General features: G+C 41.5%; 1 protein-coding gene and 1 long non-coding RNA gene across 11 annotated transcripts in view; one reads left to right on the plus strand and one right to left on the minus strand.

The window, feature by feature from the left end:
- Positions 1 to 5,608, plus strand: part of LDLRAD3 (low density lipoprotein receptor class A domain containing 3) — a 157,748-nt gene extending 152,140 nt beyond the window's left edge. For all 10 annotated transcript variants that reach the window (XM_031553506.1, XM_031553508.1, XM_031553513.1 and 7 more), the window contains one exon: positions 760 to 5,608. In XM_031553506.1, coding sequence (XP_031409366.1) covers positions 760 to 1,018 — 259 coding nt within the window. In that variant the 3' untranslated portion in view covers positions 1,019 to 5,608. The remainder of the gene's footprint in view (positions 1 to 759) is intronic.
- Positions 5,609 to 5,710: 102 nt separating this feature from the next.
- LOC104911076 lies at positions 5,711 to 15,082 on the minus strand. The gene is made up of 3 exons (XR_793621.3): positions 14,293 to 15,082; positions 12,509 to 12,758; positions 5,711 to 9,010 (listed from the first exon to the last, which is right to left on the minus strand). It is a non-coding gene; the product is annotated as an uncharacterized LOC104911076 (long non-coding RNA).
- Between the last annotated feature and the right edge of the window lie 349 nt (positions 15,083 to 15,431).

Raw genomic sequence — 15,431 nt, forward strand, 5'->3', positions numbered from 1 at the left:
CAGCTTGTCTTAATGTTGACATTCATAATAGTGATATCTTTTCATTAGTAAGGACAACTGGATGAACAGCAGTCCAGATTGTAATCACTTCTCACCTCGGCCAATGCAAACCATCTGCAATTTCAGAACTAATTGCTCCCAATATCTGATATCAATCTGCTAAACCCTGTCATTCCTTTACTTTTTTTGCTATTAGAATCCAAAAATAGTCTTACTGAATCTAGTACCTCATCCTTTCTGTGCCTACTTAGCATTGCTTTGTATGCGGTATGCAAAAAAAATTCTTGTGAAGAATTCAGTTCATTATTTATTTGTAGACCCTAAGCCATTTATCTTTGTCACTTAGCAGAGGTTTCTTCACAGTTTTGTGCTCGCATCTTTATCTACAGATGCAAATCTGCTACTTACCTTACTTCTTTCATGGTGCCTTCTCAGGTTGTGTAAAATTACGCAAGAAAAGCTCTTACTTCTTCGTCTTTGAGGGTAAGCTGAGATTTGTTTGGCAACGCGTGTTCCTTGCAGCAGGAAGTCATTAGTTCTGTTGCATCCTGTCCAGAAACCTTGTTACCTGATGGTGCCTTGAAGGTTTTGGAATAACATGAATAACATAGGAAGGTCTGTGTAAGATCATCTGACAGGTGTCATCGTGGAAATGCCAAGAAATACTGCTCATTTTATTCTTTATTGGAAAAAGATCTTACGTACGGTTTTCCATGCCGCTGTTTTCAGTAACCTCTTACTGCGTTATGTATCTTACAGCAGACCACCTTGGTTTGATCTTCCTCCACCTCCTTATTGTTCTGAATCTGAATCCCCTAATCAGCCAGATCTCCCTCCTTACCGGTCTCGGACAGGAAGCGTGGTGAGCACAGACACCCCCACGGCTGGAAGCCCTCTGGGCACAGACGGCGGTTGGACAAGAGATGTGCATGAGAGCATGGATGGCCACAGAACCCTTCTTGGGAGGACAGCAGATCCAAGCAATTCTCTGGTCAACCATGATGAAAGAGAAGCGTAACTGCTTCAGTGTTCGGGATGGACAAGAAGAGATTCGCTTTTTCTACTCCATGTGGGTTAATTTGCTGTTGCTATAAGGTTCAGGCAGATGTGTGCCTGAATAACGACTTGATTTGTATCCACGTTAATTTTTTAATTCAGCATTTTGTGCTCGTCAAAGACCTGTGAGAGCTGAATATGGAGATGCATCAGTTCCTGACAATATTCCTGCAAGCAGGTTCCAGTTCAGACTAGCAAGGGAAACGGTGCTATGCCGAAGAACTGATGTGCTGTATTTCTCAGAATATATACTGTATTTGAATGTATATATGTGCATGTGTAATATTGACAAGCGTTGCACACAAAAGGTATGCCAGATCTCTTGTTTCTAGACTGCTTCCTGTCCTCTGTGAACTGTTTCTTCCTGCTGCCTAGTGCCAGGTGGTGGTCATTGAAGCATGAGAGAGGCAGCCCTTCAGGAGGAAAGAAGCCTACTGCTAAGCCCACTGGCAGCACTCAAATTGCAGAAGATGCTGTATATGGCCCTTCTCTTCCTTGCTTAGAACTTTCTCCTTGTGAATGAAACTTTCAGTTTTAGCTTGTGACGATGCAACAGCTCTATAACTGTACAAACAAGTGTTTTTTGTTTTTATTCCTCTGCCCCAATGCCAGTATTGAGGCCAAATTTGCATGGATTTTCTCAGGAAAACCACAGAGGTTGGCTCATCTGTCAAACTTCAGGCTGACTGTGGAGGCAGTGAAGCTTAACACACCAGCGCAAGATTTCAAATGTGGCAAAACAACATCACTCTGTGTGTTTCTTGTTAAAAATAAAAAATAAAAGTTAAAAAATAACAAGCAAACAAAACCAAAATTTTTCCAGCTACGTCTTCAACATCAAAGCCAGCCTGAAGCAAACACCCATCATGGAAAACTTCTGTGTGGATGACTGGTTTGTTAATTTCTGAAACAATTGAAGCTGGGTGAAAGGTTTAGGGCTTGTCAGCATATGGTCATGCATGGATACACATGTTTAATATTGTATGTATGTATACACATCATGTATTGCGTAAGTTCTGTTTGTATCTGTAGAACTTCAAAATCTTGATGTTTTTCTTATGATGTTCTCATTGCTTTTTCTTAACTGTTTGCCATTATTCATATTCATTTGGTTCAAATTCTAGTTTCTTCAGATAAACAGAATTACTTTTATCTATGTTGAGTTTTTCTCTCTTAACTCTTAGGATGGTCTCCCATGAAATACGTTTCAGTGCACAGTGCTGAATCACCCACAAGAAAGCAACTCAAAGGTAAAGGTTTTCAGAGTGGAAAGAGGGAAGGTAAACTCTGAATTTTAATGCTGCTGCAGTGCTGTGCTTCCACTTAATATACAGAAGAGAATGCAGCGTATTTTTTCTTGTCCGGAGGGAAATTGGTCTTGAAGAATTATTTCTATTTGTCTATTAGACATATTTCCCACTCCTCATCTTTCAAGTAATGAACATTATCATTAAACAGGCTTTGCTGTTTAATGGAAACGAGGAAAACTACAGTTTTTCCAAACCCTCTGCTTTTTTTCCTCCCTATTTAAGGTAACATCTTTCTCCCAAAGGTTAGGTGCTCAGGACTCAAGAATTCTTGAGTGTGAGTGTAAGTAGTGGGGTGATTAAAGTTCAGGCTCAGTTCCAACACATAAAACTTAATTGGTTTTGTGTTTGTTTTTGTTTGTTTTTATTTCCATGTCTGAAGTCATCTGACATGATATGTGGGAGGCAGGCACCAGATGGATTTACAAGCAGCGGTCCTTCCAGGGCTGAGATGACACAGTGGGGACACTGTAAAACTGTAGTGCCGATGGTCTTGGATTTATTTGGAAATAAATTAACAGCAGCCTTTCCTTAAGGGCTTACGCAGCCTATTCTGAAGTGCACTGAAGAAGATTCTACTTGGTCCTTGTAAAGCAACATGCAAGCCACGGTCAGATTCCATTCTTGGTGGGAGCTCAAGCAGTATAGTTACACTGTCATGCATGAAGCAGGATTTGGCTAATTCATCAGTCCTTGCAAATTGCTAGGCAGACTGTTGTCATTGTCACATAAATAGTTGCTCTATATTTTATATGTAAGTCAAACTTGAGTATAGTTGATGTGACAGCATATGTGGGCACGGGAATGAGTGCCAAACCCTGCTGTCCCTCTTGTTGCCTTTGTTTAGGGATCTGCACATTACAATACATTAACAGAATTAGCCTTATTTTTCTATTGCAGTTTTTGAAACATTTTATTAGGCTTCAGAACTTGCTACTGAAAAGTTTACAGTGGTTTCATTAGACTTTCATTTTTCCTGTTTAAGTAGCCTAAAGCTATATTAGTGAAACTAATCGTTGTGTTCTGTGTAACTTAAGTGGCACATATCCCTCTTGCAGGCCTTCCATGGAAGACTTTATTTCACATGTCTTCTGACACACAGTATATGCAAACCAAACATGTTTGCCTTTGGAATCTAAAAAACATTATCTTGCACTGCTAAGAAGTAGGAAAAGAGTGGAAATAGCCTGCTGCTTCTGTCTGTGTCAGTCACTGTCATTTATGTACATATATATATATATATATATATAAGATACACTTTCAGGTTGTATATATTCATGTCACTTTTGCATTAAGATAATTCATTTGGACTTTAAAAAAAGGAAGAAGAGGAAGAACCATTCTAAGTGGTGTGAATTTTTCCCTTCCAGCTAAGGGTGTATTTATCTTTGTATAGGAATCTTTCAGTTTTTTAGAACTCAAGTTATAAAAGGAGATTGTGCCTTTCTGACTATGTTGGTTTGGGAGGGCTGTTGTTACATATCATTGTCTAGAGATCCAAAAAGAGAAACAAGTCTTGTCTTCCTCTTTGTTGTTAATTTTGGGGACCATTTTGAGAAGTACGGGAGTTCAGTATCTTGTTCCAAAAAGGCATGCTAAAACTTTAAGGAAGGTTTTCATCTTACTCTAGATTTCTGGTACCTATAACAGATTTGGTAGCTGGTTTCTTAGGAAATTGCTGTAATATCATACTGAAATTGTTTATAACATGTCACTTCTGGTAGTGTTAATATAGCACTGTGCTGCATTATTTAGTGAAATCTTTGCAGAAGCATGGTAGTAACAACTGCACTGATTAAATTAAATATTTCATTGAAAATCCTGCAGTTCCTTCATCTTCGTCTTGTAAGGTTGAAGCTGAATGTTCATGAAGTGCCGTGTAGTGGGACTTCTGTAGCTGGTGAAGTTGGAATTAATCATTCTATTGTTTGTGATTGCTCTTAACCTTTTAATTTGAGGTGCGTCCGCCAGGAGCTTTCCTTTATACTTAATATTTAAACAAATTAATGTTCTTTCAAAGGCCTATTCTTACACAAGTAAAACAGATTTCTCCAGAGCCAAATTCTGATTCCTGATCTGTATTCAGTGGTGACCACAGTAATGAGTAGTTCCACTAAGAGCAGGGATTAATTAATAAATTTAATTTCAATAAAACAGTTGGAAGAAATGATTGCTTGAGGTAAATAAAGGAATTGGGTTTAGGCTGTTGGAAATAAGATTTGGGTTATTTTTAAAAACCGTGTATTTAAATTTCAGAAGTTTTGATTATCTTTAACCTCTGCAGAAGTCAGAGTGCTGTGTATTTTAAAATGAAGCCATTAGTGAATCTGCTTGATAATAATATGAAGTTCCTTGTATGGCAAATTATAATTTACCTCTCTGGTATTGTGCTAATGGAAAACTGGCAGTAATGTTTTTAAAAGGGAGCCTCTGAACAATTTTCTCTGCTCGCGCCTGCAGTGGCATACATGGCAGTGCTGTGACTGCACTGCGATTTTTAAGTAACTCTGCATTGGTTCTTCCTCTCCTTTTAAATCAAATCAGTTTTATTTACACCACTTCACTTTGATACAGCTAATGGGGCCCTCATGATAGATTTAGAAGTTGGGTGGAGGAAAGAGATGATGACTCTCATTTTAATTAATGCTGCAGCTTGTTAATCTTGTGTGCTTTACTTTTTAGACATCTTAGAAAAGACAAATGGTTTTAGTAGATAAGAAAAACTATTAATGATGAAAAGGATAGAGGGACGCTGATTCTGAATTTAATTTTTAATGAATATTTAAAATTGTCTAAATGAAGGAAGAATTTAATGCTGTATTTTTAAAAGTGGTGATCGAATGGCAAGTACTGTATTTAACTGTTGCTCATTGGAAGCTATTTTGCATTATATGCCTGGAACTAAAATTGTAATCAAGTGCTCTTCTTGCAGTTCATATGAGACCTGAAATATGTTGTATTGGCACAAGGCTGTATTGCATTTGTGGACTAAAATATGTAACTGCAGAAAGAATTTCAGTACCATGCTGGATTCTGCTTGGAATGTATCTCAATACAAAACTGTGGCCTTTGTTTGTCCCTTTTTTACTGGTTTGAGGGTTTTTTCCCACTTGAAATTAAGATGTTGTACGAGTGCTTTAAGGGAAGCTGTGTGTTGAAACCCAACCTTGTCTTAAACTTTTGTAAACTGGATATCCTCAAAAATGTATTCTGTATTCCTGAATAAAGTTGGTGTTTTAATACTGCTCACAAGTGAAGATGTCCCCTATCTCACAAAGCTTCTTTTGTTCATAACCTCTTTTGTGAGGCTTCATCCATCTTCTCCTGCATACAGCATTACGTTTTGTTAATCATTGTGAGTTTTAAACACTATTTTTAGAAAGGAAGTGATAATGGAAGCCCATATGTGCTTATATGTATAAGAATATACTGACGCATATGTCTTATATTTATACTAATGAAAATTGCCTGATTTCTTTCTCATCTCCCCGTTTGGCTGGTGCTGTCAAAGAGGCAGCCCTGTTACGTTGCTCTCTGCTCTGTAGCAAAGCTCTTGAGACCTTGGCAGAGGTTGGTGCTCAGCACCGAGTGCTGCACACGCATTTCCTAGCCGAGCTACAGGGCCTTCACCATTACCTTCTACCTCTCTCTTTCCACCTTCCTCATTTCTACCACTCGCATCCCCAATACAGCATCCCCATACATCTCCATCTCCTCCATCCACGTGCCAGACGCATGAGCCAGGATGGCATTGAGGTGTTCTGGAGAGGATGCGTGTCTGGCTGCAGTCCCATGGCAGGGAGCACCCTGGGCTCATTCCTGATGCCAGCTTTGCCGTCATCGTGGGAACACTCAGCCCCACCAGCTCCAGATCCACTTGACATCTGGATCATAGCCGCTCTTCCTGTGGAGGTACGTGGTGAGATGATCTTCTCAAAGGGCTAGTGTTGAGAAATACCCTTTATGTTATGGAATTATTTTCACATACTCGGAAAAATAGGTCCACATATTATGTCTAAATATTTCTGTCTATGAAACCATGTAGAGGCTCACATATTTCACTTCCATGACTCATCTCCACTCACTACCTTGGCAAAGGCATGTCCGTTCTATCTTTCATTATCCTGGTTAATTAAGTCACATACCTTCACCAAAATGCTCAGACAGTTATCTTTGTTTGGCGCTGGCAGACTGCCCCAGAATAAAGAGCTGTGGATTCAGAATTCACTGCAGCACCACAAGGGAGAGGGATCTGTTGATGCTGCCACAATGCATCCTCGGTGGGGGGGGCAGCTTGGAGCTGATTCACTCAGTCGTGTCCCAGCAAGAGCTACGCTCCAGAAATGTTGATTCAGAAGACAGCCGTTTATGAAAACAAATAGCATGCTCTCCAGCTAAGCTCCCTGATTAATCATTTTATTCTCTCGGTTTCCAATTTCTTTAAAGACCTTAATTTTTACACCTCAAAAATTAAATATGCTGTTTATTTCAGCAATGATTTCGTGGCATCTTTTCTTGCTGATTTGTAGCAGTCTCCTAATCTTTCAGCCTCAGTTATCTATTGGTGAGAAAGCTAAGAGGCTTTTCACCTTTCGGGGAGCTATAGTCCAAAATGAAGTGCTGTTATTACTTGAAGTAAAGGCATCTTGGTGTGGAAATTCACAGCTCTTCAAGTGTGCTTTTCATAGCAAAGTTGAGGGTATGCATTTTGCATAAAGCCCTTTGGAAAAGTGCTGGATTGATCTCTAGGGACTTAAATTTTCTGTTTATCCACAAAACATAGTGTGAATAACTAAACTGAAATGTAGTGCTCTGCTTCCCAAAATCCCAACAGTACTCCTTACAGCCACGTTGAGGGAAGTGCTGCAGAGAGTAGGCAGTACAGTTGTGTGGCCAATCCGGCCCTTAGTATTTCTGTGGAAATGTGCCCAAAGTGGTTCAGTATTACAGTTGCTTTGGTAATGGATACTATGCAGAAAACTTCTTTCACTGAGAATTGATTTGGGACCATCAATTCCTACACTTTTCCCAACAACTGCTATACAGGTGAGTACTTTTTTTAGTAGTTCTCACCTAGGTTAGTTCATACCAGTCATCTTGAAGTAAAAAAACAAAAAGGTATATATCTCATTCCTTGATACCACAGCCTGCAACTCCTTTGAATTTAAACCATGATCATTCCTCAGTACAGAAGTACAGGAGACTTCATCTGTGTAAGAACAATAGGGGTAATAGTCAGTTTGATCCAAAAACAGCTCATTTCTAGAACAGCTTACTGGCAGTGTCAGCTTGATGGAATGAGTGAGTGGTCCATCACAGTTACTCGGAGCACTTGCGGTTTCCTTGACAAATGCTAGTCATGTCACGGCACAGTGATGAAGAAGTATGATGATGTTTTTGACAGTAGATTTTTCTTCTCATTTGTTTGTGACAGGGTTTTCTTATAAAATGCTGTTTGCCCAGCAGTGCATTCAAATAGCTCTTGCTTGTGCAGGTTTGGAGTAGGAGGAAGAGTATATGGTTTGTTAGTCGATAAAGGTGTAATCCATGGAAGTCTTACACTTCCATGCTAGTAACTCTTATAAAGGAGGAGAGACCTAAATTTTTCACATCAGAGAGAATTTTATCACTTGTCACTGCTGAATATGCAATGAGAGACCCAGAATTTACTGCTCAGTACTTTCCGGAGAGGAGCACTGTACTTCATACAGCCTTTGCTGTGTACCACGGTCACTTGTTGTAGCATCGTGGATCTGCTTATTGAGAATATTATGATCCAAGTCACAAGGAGTTGTCTGGGCACATCTGAGAGGGTTTCTTCACAATACTGAAGGCTGACTTTCCAGTGTGCTGTTCTACGTGGAAGTGGGGGGAAATTTTCCCCCCCACACTTTTGATGAAAACTGGTGTTTTGTTTCTCTATTCCACCCACTGTACCTCAAGAAAAAATATTTAAATGCTGCACAGTAAATGTGTTTGCAAACTTAGGAAACGTCATTGATAATTGGCTGTTCTTTTGCTGGTTTCTGTTTACTCAAATGCAAAGGCAAGAGCTGTGTTTATTGTTATCCCTTGGTAGGTTGTGCAGAGCAGAGGAGTTAGCAGAACCAATGAATTATCCAAAGTGGATTTAGAGAATGCTCTGCTACAAAGGCAACGGAGCCGGCTTTAATACCTGCTTTCAAGGTGTTGTATTAGATATGCTGGTTCAGGCGTGGATTACGTAGATAATGCCACGACTGAGCTTCTGCAGAAATAAAAGAAGGCTCCTGCCTGAGAGATGCAGCAGATGTTCATTAGTGAAGCTGGTCTCCAGAAGCTGCGAGGCCAGGCTTGGTAGTTCCTGTGCCCTGAGCCCCACTGGGGCTGGTGCTGAGACTGCAGAAATAGCAGAAACAGCTTTTAAGGAATGGCTGTTGGGATTTCTGAAGCACAAGTTGGTCTGTCTGGTATCTGACACTGAAATATGTGAATGTGGTATGATAATCACCTTCCTTCAGGAAGATAGATAGAAATCATTTGCTTTGTTGAAGTCGTATTTCTCAAGTAGCTAACCATTCTGGTTAATCTTACCAGCTAACTCCTCTTCCTTTTTCTTCATTGCAGGGGCAGGAGGAAGATTTGCACGGTTTTGTGAGTGAGAATACCTGAAACACAGATAGACACCAAGATTAGTTTTGGAAATAACAGAACTGTCATCCTCCAAGATGTAGCCTCCAACCATTGGGAAGCGCTGTCTTACCCATGCATTTATAATCTGCTGAATTCATTCAATTTTGCTTGCACATTTAAGAAAAAAGACAAAGGAGAGTCTGCACCTGCAGGTAACTCTTTCAAGTTCTCTCGTTTTTTTTTTTTTTTTTTGTAAAAATTAGGGCAGCAATAGAAGCAAAGATTTGAATTCCATGTTTTCTTCTAACCTCTAGGTACTTGTTTGCATTATTTATGTTTGCAGACTTACAGAATTCTGTATAGATCAGTGTGTGGAGGCTTCTGCTCTACAGGAAGTTTGCATTTAATCTCAAGCAGGTATTTCTGTGGGTTTCCACAGGTTAACAAATATGTGGCATGTCTATGTCTCCCAGAAGTGAGCCAGGATGTATTGAAAGTGGTTGCCATAAGTAATGCTGGTATAAAGATGCAGCCTGCCAGGCAAGTGTGTGAAAGGTAGGGGTATGGGTGTGGAGGCTGTAGAAACACCTTGTCAGATGCCTGACACCATGATTTTTTGCTTTACACAGTTGGGAATGGAGCAGAGGGAGGTAGGACAAAGAAGTGTCTTTTTCAACCTGAGCATATCAGTAACCCAAAGTGATGTGGGAAACTACAGAGAGAAGAGAGAGCAACCTGGCTGCCTTTTATGCTGACATTTGAAAAATGATCTCAAGATAGTGCTTTGAAGGTGACTTGGTAATATTACTTAAGAAAAAGAAGAAAGCCCCCACTTTCTTTCCTCGATACTAGTATTGAGAAGGAGAATATTAACGTGGGGGAGACTGGTTTGAAATGATTGGGTTTTCTTCCTTTGAAAATATAGGCAAAGTTAATTATGGAATGGCAGCAGTGTCTGATCTGAAGCAGGCACTTTCATCTCACCTCTTGCTTTTAGTATGACTGTGCTCTAATTTCTGCTTGGAGGAAGGGATGTAGGGGGAGAGCCCTGGTGCTCTCGTGGCCTAGCAGTCACTAGATGAATGGGATGCCTTGCAAGAGTGAGGCCATTAAAGACTGCCAGCAAAAAATTAATAAGAGTTTAGGAGCTAATTTCCCATGGTGATGGTGACCAAAGGAAGAAAAAAATCTGTGGTCTGCAAAAGACAAAGAAAAACTATAAAAATTTAATGAGCCCAACTACTTTAATACTGTTCAAAATACATTCAGCTTTGAAGACAGCAGAAGCAGGAACTTGGAGATGTGATGGGTGTTTCCCCTGATATCCACTGACAGCCTCAGTCATACATTAACCCTTCCTTTTGTTAAACAAACCTAAGTTGCAACTATTAATCATTATTACGGGCCTGCCCCTATGCTGGCAGCATTTTTTGTATTAATCTGATAGAGCAAGCAGAGGAGCTCTGTTGCTAGCATAGAAAAGCTTGATGCACAGCAGTGTGAGCTTTGGGCAGGTGCCTCAGGTGGGGAAGAGGCATGGATATGTCGCACCTAATGCAAGGTCTTATGGGGACAAGGATCTGGCTGGAGTGATGGGAAAGAAGAGCTGCTGGCTGCTCATCACAGCATGGCAGAAATTGCCTTTGCCTTTGGTTTTTCCTTGGGGGCATGTGGTGAGAGCCTGGGTGGCTCTCAGCTGCTAGGGAAATGTCATGGGGTCTGTCTGCCTTCATCTCTGTTTAGTCTGAGAGCTTAACGAAGGGATCCTGAAGCATTTCTTATCTTACTGGGGCCCCTGGATAGATCTCTTCTTTCAGCTTTGTGTGGTGCTGCCCTTTGGTGAGGAGCTGGTGCTTCAGCGCACACGCAGTCTGGGGATGGCAGTCTGCCCTTGCTGTCCTTTTACGTCTGCCCACCTGACTGCTTTGCCTTTGGAAGGCCATTCAAGCAGTTAAAGGCTTAAAAACTTCATCACAGAAGTTTTCTGGGAACGGTTCTATTGCTGTTGGAGATGAGATGATCTTATATGAGTTTTGTCCCCCAGCTTGCAGTCAGGGAGCAGGTCTGGGTTTCTGCACTGCTGCATCTTGACTGCCTGCTGGCCTTTCCTGTCCCACCAGAGATCTCCCGTCTCTCACATCTTTAGGTGGCCAGTGGGAATAGGTGAGTAAGTGTCTTTTCAGAGGCAGCAGCTTGGAGAAGTCTCTCTCTAGAAGTACATCAGCAGTGACTTGGTAACACCAGACATTCCCAGGGGTTGAATTGGGGCACAAATTACCCTTTATTAATGCAGTGATTTTTTCTGTAGTCAGTGGCCCATGCAGATAGAAGTAATATCATACTTCTCTGTAAGAGGACTGAATTCATGCAAATTATCAGTCTATTAGTTATGATGTGTTTGTGTTTTTCAAGTAAGTAAGTTTTATCCAGTAGGAAATTACAGCTTCTGCTGTGGTCTGGTGAGTCTAGGAGTCACAGCCTAAGGAAGAACCTGTCAAATCCAGGATCTAAAACAATAAAACATCCGAGGTGGTTACTGCTGAGTTAATGGCCCAGTGAAGAAACAAATCACTGTGTGCCACTTCATGCTTCTCATCTGCCTGATCTCTTCTTCTTCCCAGCAGTCATGCTGCCCTCATCTCACACACTAATCAAATGCAATCCAATACAATCAAATGCAATGCAATAGTCTCCTTTTCCTTTTCAGGCTAGGCTTATTTTTAATCCTGTGCTACAGACATGAAACTGAATTCATTGCTCTCCCTCTGGGTCAACAGAAATGACTCAGGTCTTTTCCTAGATCAATGAGTTGCCATCATGTCCCAACAACCTTGCACTCCCTGGTAGAGAAGTGAAAAATGATCCTTTATCTCCTGTGTGGCACTGGCAATGTGGCTGAAAAACGCTCCCCCTTCTAAGCTTGCTTATTTTATGTCGTGTATTTTTCTGTATCAGCTGTGTGATGGCCCTCTCATTAATCAAACATGGGCTGGCCTATGAACTGCTAACCTGGAGCAATCTTTGCTAGGTTTTACCCCAATGAAGGAGGGACAGAAAGGGATGGTTATTCTGGGGTGACGTCCCTTAACATGTTTCTTTGCTGAGTGCTCAGATAAATAATGCGCTGATCGAGGATTAGCCTGGTTATTCAACAGCCTGTTTTTGAAATGCGGGAAGCATTTACTCTTGTTCAGTCTGCAAGTAGACTAGTGATTCTCAGTTAAAGTTAAAGGAGAAGGGGAAAGAATCAAGAAATCGGGTCTTGTTGCTTTTAGAACCAGCTTCTGAAAAATACTGCAGAAAATTGTCATTTTCCAATTGATTACGTTGATTTCAAAGCTTCTAATTTTTGAATGTTGAATGCCCTGCTAAATACACGCTGCTCAAGTGAGACTGCTAATGAAACAAACAGATGGTGATCTGAATAGAGTAAAAGGACATAATAAAGATGTGCTTTGAAATAGCCAGACAGAGTAAATTGCACTGGAGATTGGGGAAAAGAAAGTGATGAAAAACTGAGAACAAACCATTACCGGTATTGATGTTATTCACCAAGTGGATCAGCATGCAAGTGGGAAGGTGTTTGATTATCTTCCATAATCTGATCTTCAAAAAAAGCTGGAAGAGCCATTTTTTCCTTGCTGAAAATGTTGGGGGTGATGGACGAGAAATCAGAGTCTTGATGAAGCACGGGGGCCAGGCAGTGCCTGTGCATCTCATTGCTGCCTTGGGGGCTGTGTGTATCAGCAGTGACATTTGTTTGCTTTCTATTTTGAGCATCACCTGAGGGGAGGAAAGAAAAACAAAGCAAAAATTCCCACACTAATTTTGTTTGCTTCTTTCCCAAACTAACACAATTTGAAATGTGCTAGAAGCTCTGGGAGGCCAGGGGCAGATGCTAAAATTGTGACCCTCTGAATATTGGGCTGTACTGTAACAAGCAGAGTATCCTCCCCAAGTCAAGAAAAGGGCTGGCAGAGGATGGCTACTAGGATGGCTGCTAGGATGGCTGCTGGGCTGCCCGCTTCATTCACTGCTCTGCTCCTACTCCCTCTGCAGCTTCACTGAGCTGCCTGTGCTCTATGCTAGCAGGCTGGCTGGTGCTGCACCTTGGTCTTTTGGTTAAGATTTGTAGGCCACTGTGAAGTAGAATGACAGGAAGAAATAATTTACTTACATCGGGTCTGAAATAAAAACTAGCAGTGGGCTTTGTCCCAAAACAGCTGGCTCCTGCAGGACATGGCAGTGAGGACACCCATGGGAATGCTATTGCTGCTCATTCCAGGGGTTGCTCTGCAGCCATGGAGCATCCCCGTTATCCCACTTTCCCCATCCCAGCTCATTGCAGCCCACTTGGCTAACCCATACCGTAGTGCTTGAAGCAGTTAATCAGCTGCTGAGCACTTTGGAGAGCTAAAAGTTACTCACTTTGGACTGAGATGAAAATCCTTGGGATGGAAAGTGAGAAAGTGACACTTTTGTTTCAAGCCTAGCTCCTAAAGCTGGGAGGACAGGAATGAGATTTAGAAGTAGGTTTAGCAATGGATTAACCCATGCCCTCATCTGCACTCAGCTACACAGAGGTAACGAGAAAATCAATATCCAAGGCACACACATCTCCAAAGCTTTGGTATTTCAGCATCTGACATTCTGATATTTCCAGTAAAATTAATTGTTCTCTGCTGTCAGCTGAAGTCTCCACTGCTCCCTCATTAGCACACAGCCAAATGCTTCTCTCTTCTGTCTTGCAGGACTGGGACTTTGTTTTATTTGCTTGGGTTTTGTTTGCTGTGAACAAAACCACTCCTTGTTTCTGTGATTGTACCCTAAAGGGCAGAAGGCTCAGCATCTCCGTGCTCATCAAAGAACTGTTTTGCAGCCTGTTTGTGGGCATCACCTTGCGCCTTCCTTTGCTGTGTGGTGAATTCTCAGGCTTCCTCCCGCACCCTTTTCTCTGATCATTAAAATTGTTATGATCATGTCTCCCGTGGCAGAAATAAATAGGAGCTGTGGGTGCCCTGATGGCCCAGCTTGCTGCGGCTCATTCTGTGCCAAAACAATTGTGACAGCTGCTCGGTCTCACAGAGAAATGTCAGTATCACAGTGTGCCTTCTGCTAGGTTTATAGAATAATAAATACGTGACTTAAGAGCAAATTCCTCTTGGGCAGATACATGTTAAGTCCTCAGCACATGTACCCACTGCTATCTGTGTGTAGAGAACACAGCACAGAAAGGATGATACAATGCAAGAGTTCTGAGATAGTGTGATACTGGAAGTCTCCTGATTCAATCCTTATTTTGTAAGTCCAGACTTACCCTCCGTCGAGCTGACTGTTTGTCACCCTGAAGTCAAAGACTGAACTCCTCACACGGGGCACCAATTGCCTCATCCAGCGCAGGAAGGACGGTTTGATGTGAGAGTTCTGTGATGCTTCTACATTCCTTCATTACAATATCCATGTATATACCATACATGCAATCAGGTAAGGAATGCAGTCAACAAGCAACCCGTTTTCTGCTTGTCTAGAAGGCTGTCTTGTGTTACACCTTGGGACGAGTTGTGCACACACTCCTGTTCTTTTGTGCTCCTTGCACGCAGTGTGACTGCTTTCAGTCCTGTCCCTTCTGGCATTTGCCCAAGGTGGTGTTCCACCCACTCTTCCACAATCGAACTCCAGCTGCTAATCTGACCTTTGTCATGCTTTGATCCTTAAGATTAATATCCTGCGTTGTTTTTCTTTTATGTTAGTTTGTTATGCTTAACTATTTTAATTGCAAAACCAGCTGTCTCTCAGCACTGCTATTAACTGAGGCAATAACAGCCACCAGTAAGGCTCTGCATTACTAGAGGGTATGTAAAAACTTATATTGTATGCCATGATCTTGAGGACAAAAGCTGGGTTATCAGCGCTGGGCATGTTTAAATGTCTAGTCAAAAACATGGTGAAGACGTGATTGTTTTTCATTACATGGAATCAGCTTTTTGCTGATTTGTGCTTCATGAACCTGATAACTACTGACAGAGTTGAGACAACTGTTTGAGCTAAAACAAGTTCTCCATTTTGCTCCACTGCAGCACATTGGCACTGCAGCTGAGGTATCCAAGTAGCCATCAACTAGTTTTACTAATGAGTGTTGCTACTTTTTTGGAAACAGTAGGTTGTCATCACAGTATTGCATAAAAGTGAATTTTGCCTTTAGAACACTTCTGGTTCGCCAACTCTGAAAGCTGTGAAACCTCCAGATAATGTGATTTGAGGCTTTATTTGGTTTTATTGCCAGGGCTTTCCTAGATGTTTGTATGTGGTGCGCTGGCTTTTGACCTCTTTAACCTAATTTGAACTGGCTTTGCTCAGACTAACTTTTCTGTGGTCTTCTAGAGCCTTTGCAAAGGGATGGGGCCAGCCAGAAGGACTCCAGCACAGCTAGGAACTATCCTTCTTTCCAGAGGTGTT

Source organism: Meleagris gallopavo, chromosome 5 (genome assembly GCF_000146605.3).
Source record: "Meleagris gallopavo isolate NT-WF06-2002-E0010 breed Aviagen turkey brand Nicholas breeding stock chromosome 5, Turkey_5.1, whole genome shotgun sequence".
Lineage (NCBI taxonomy): Eukaryota > Metazoa > Chordata > Aves > Galliformes > Phasianidae > Meleagris > Meleagris gallopavo.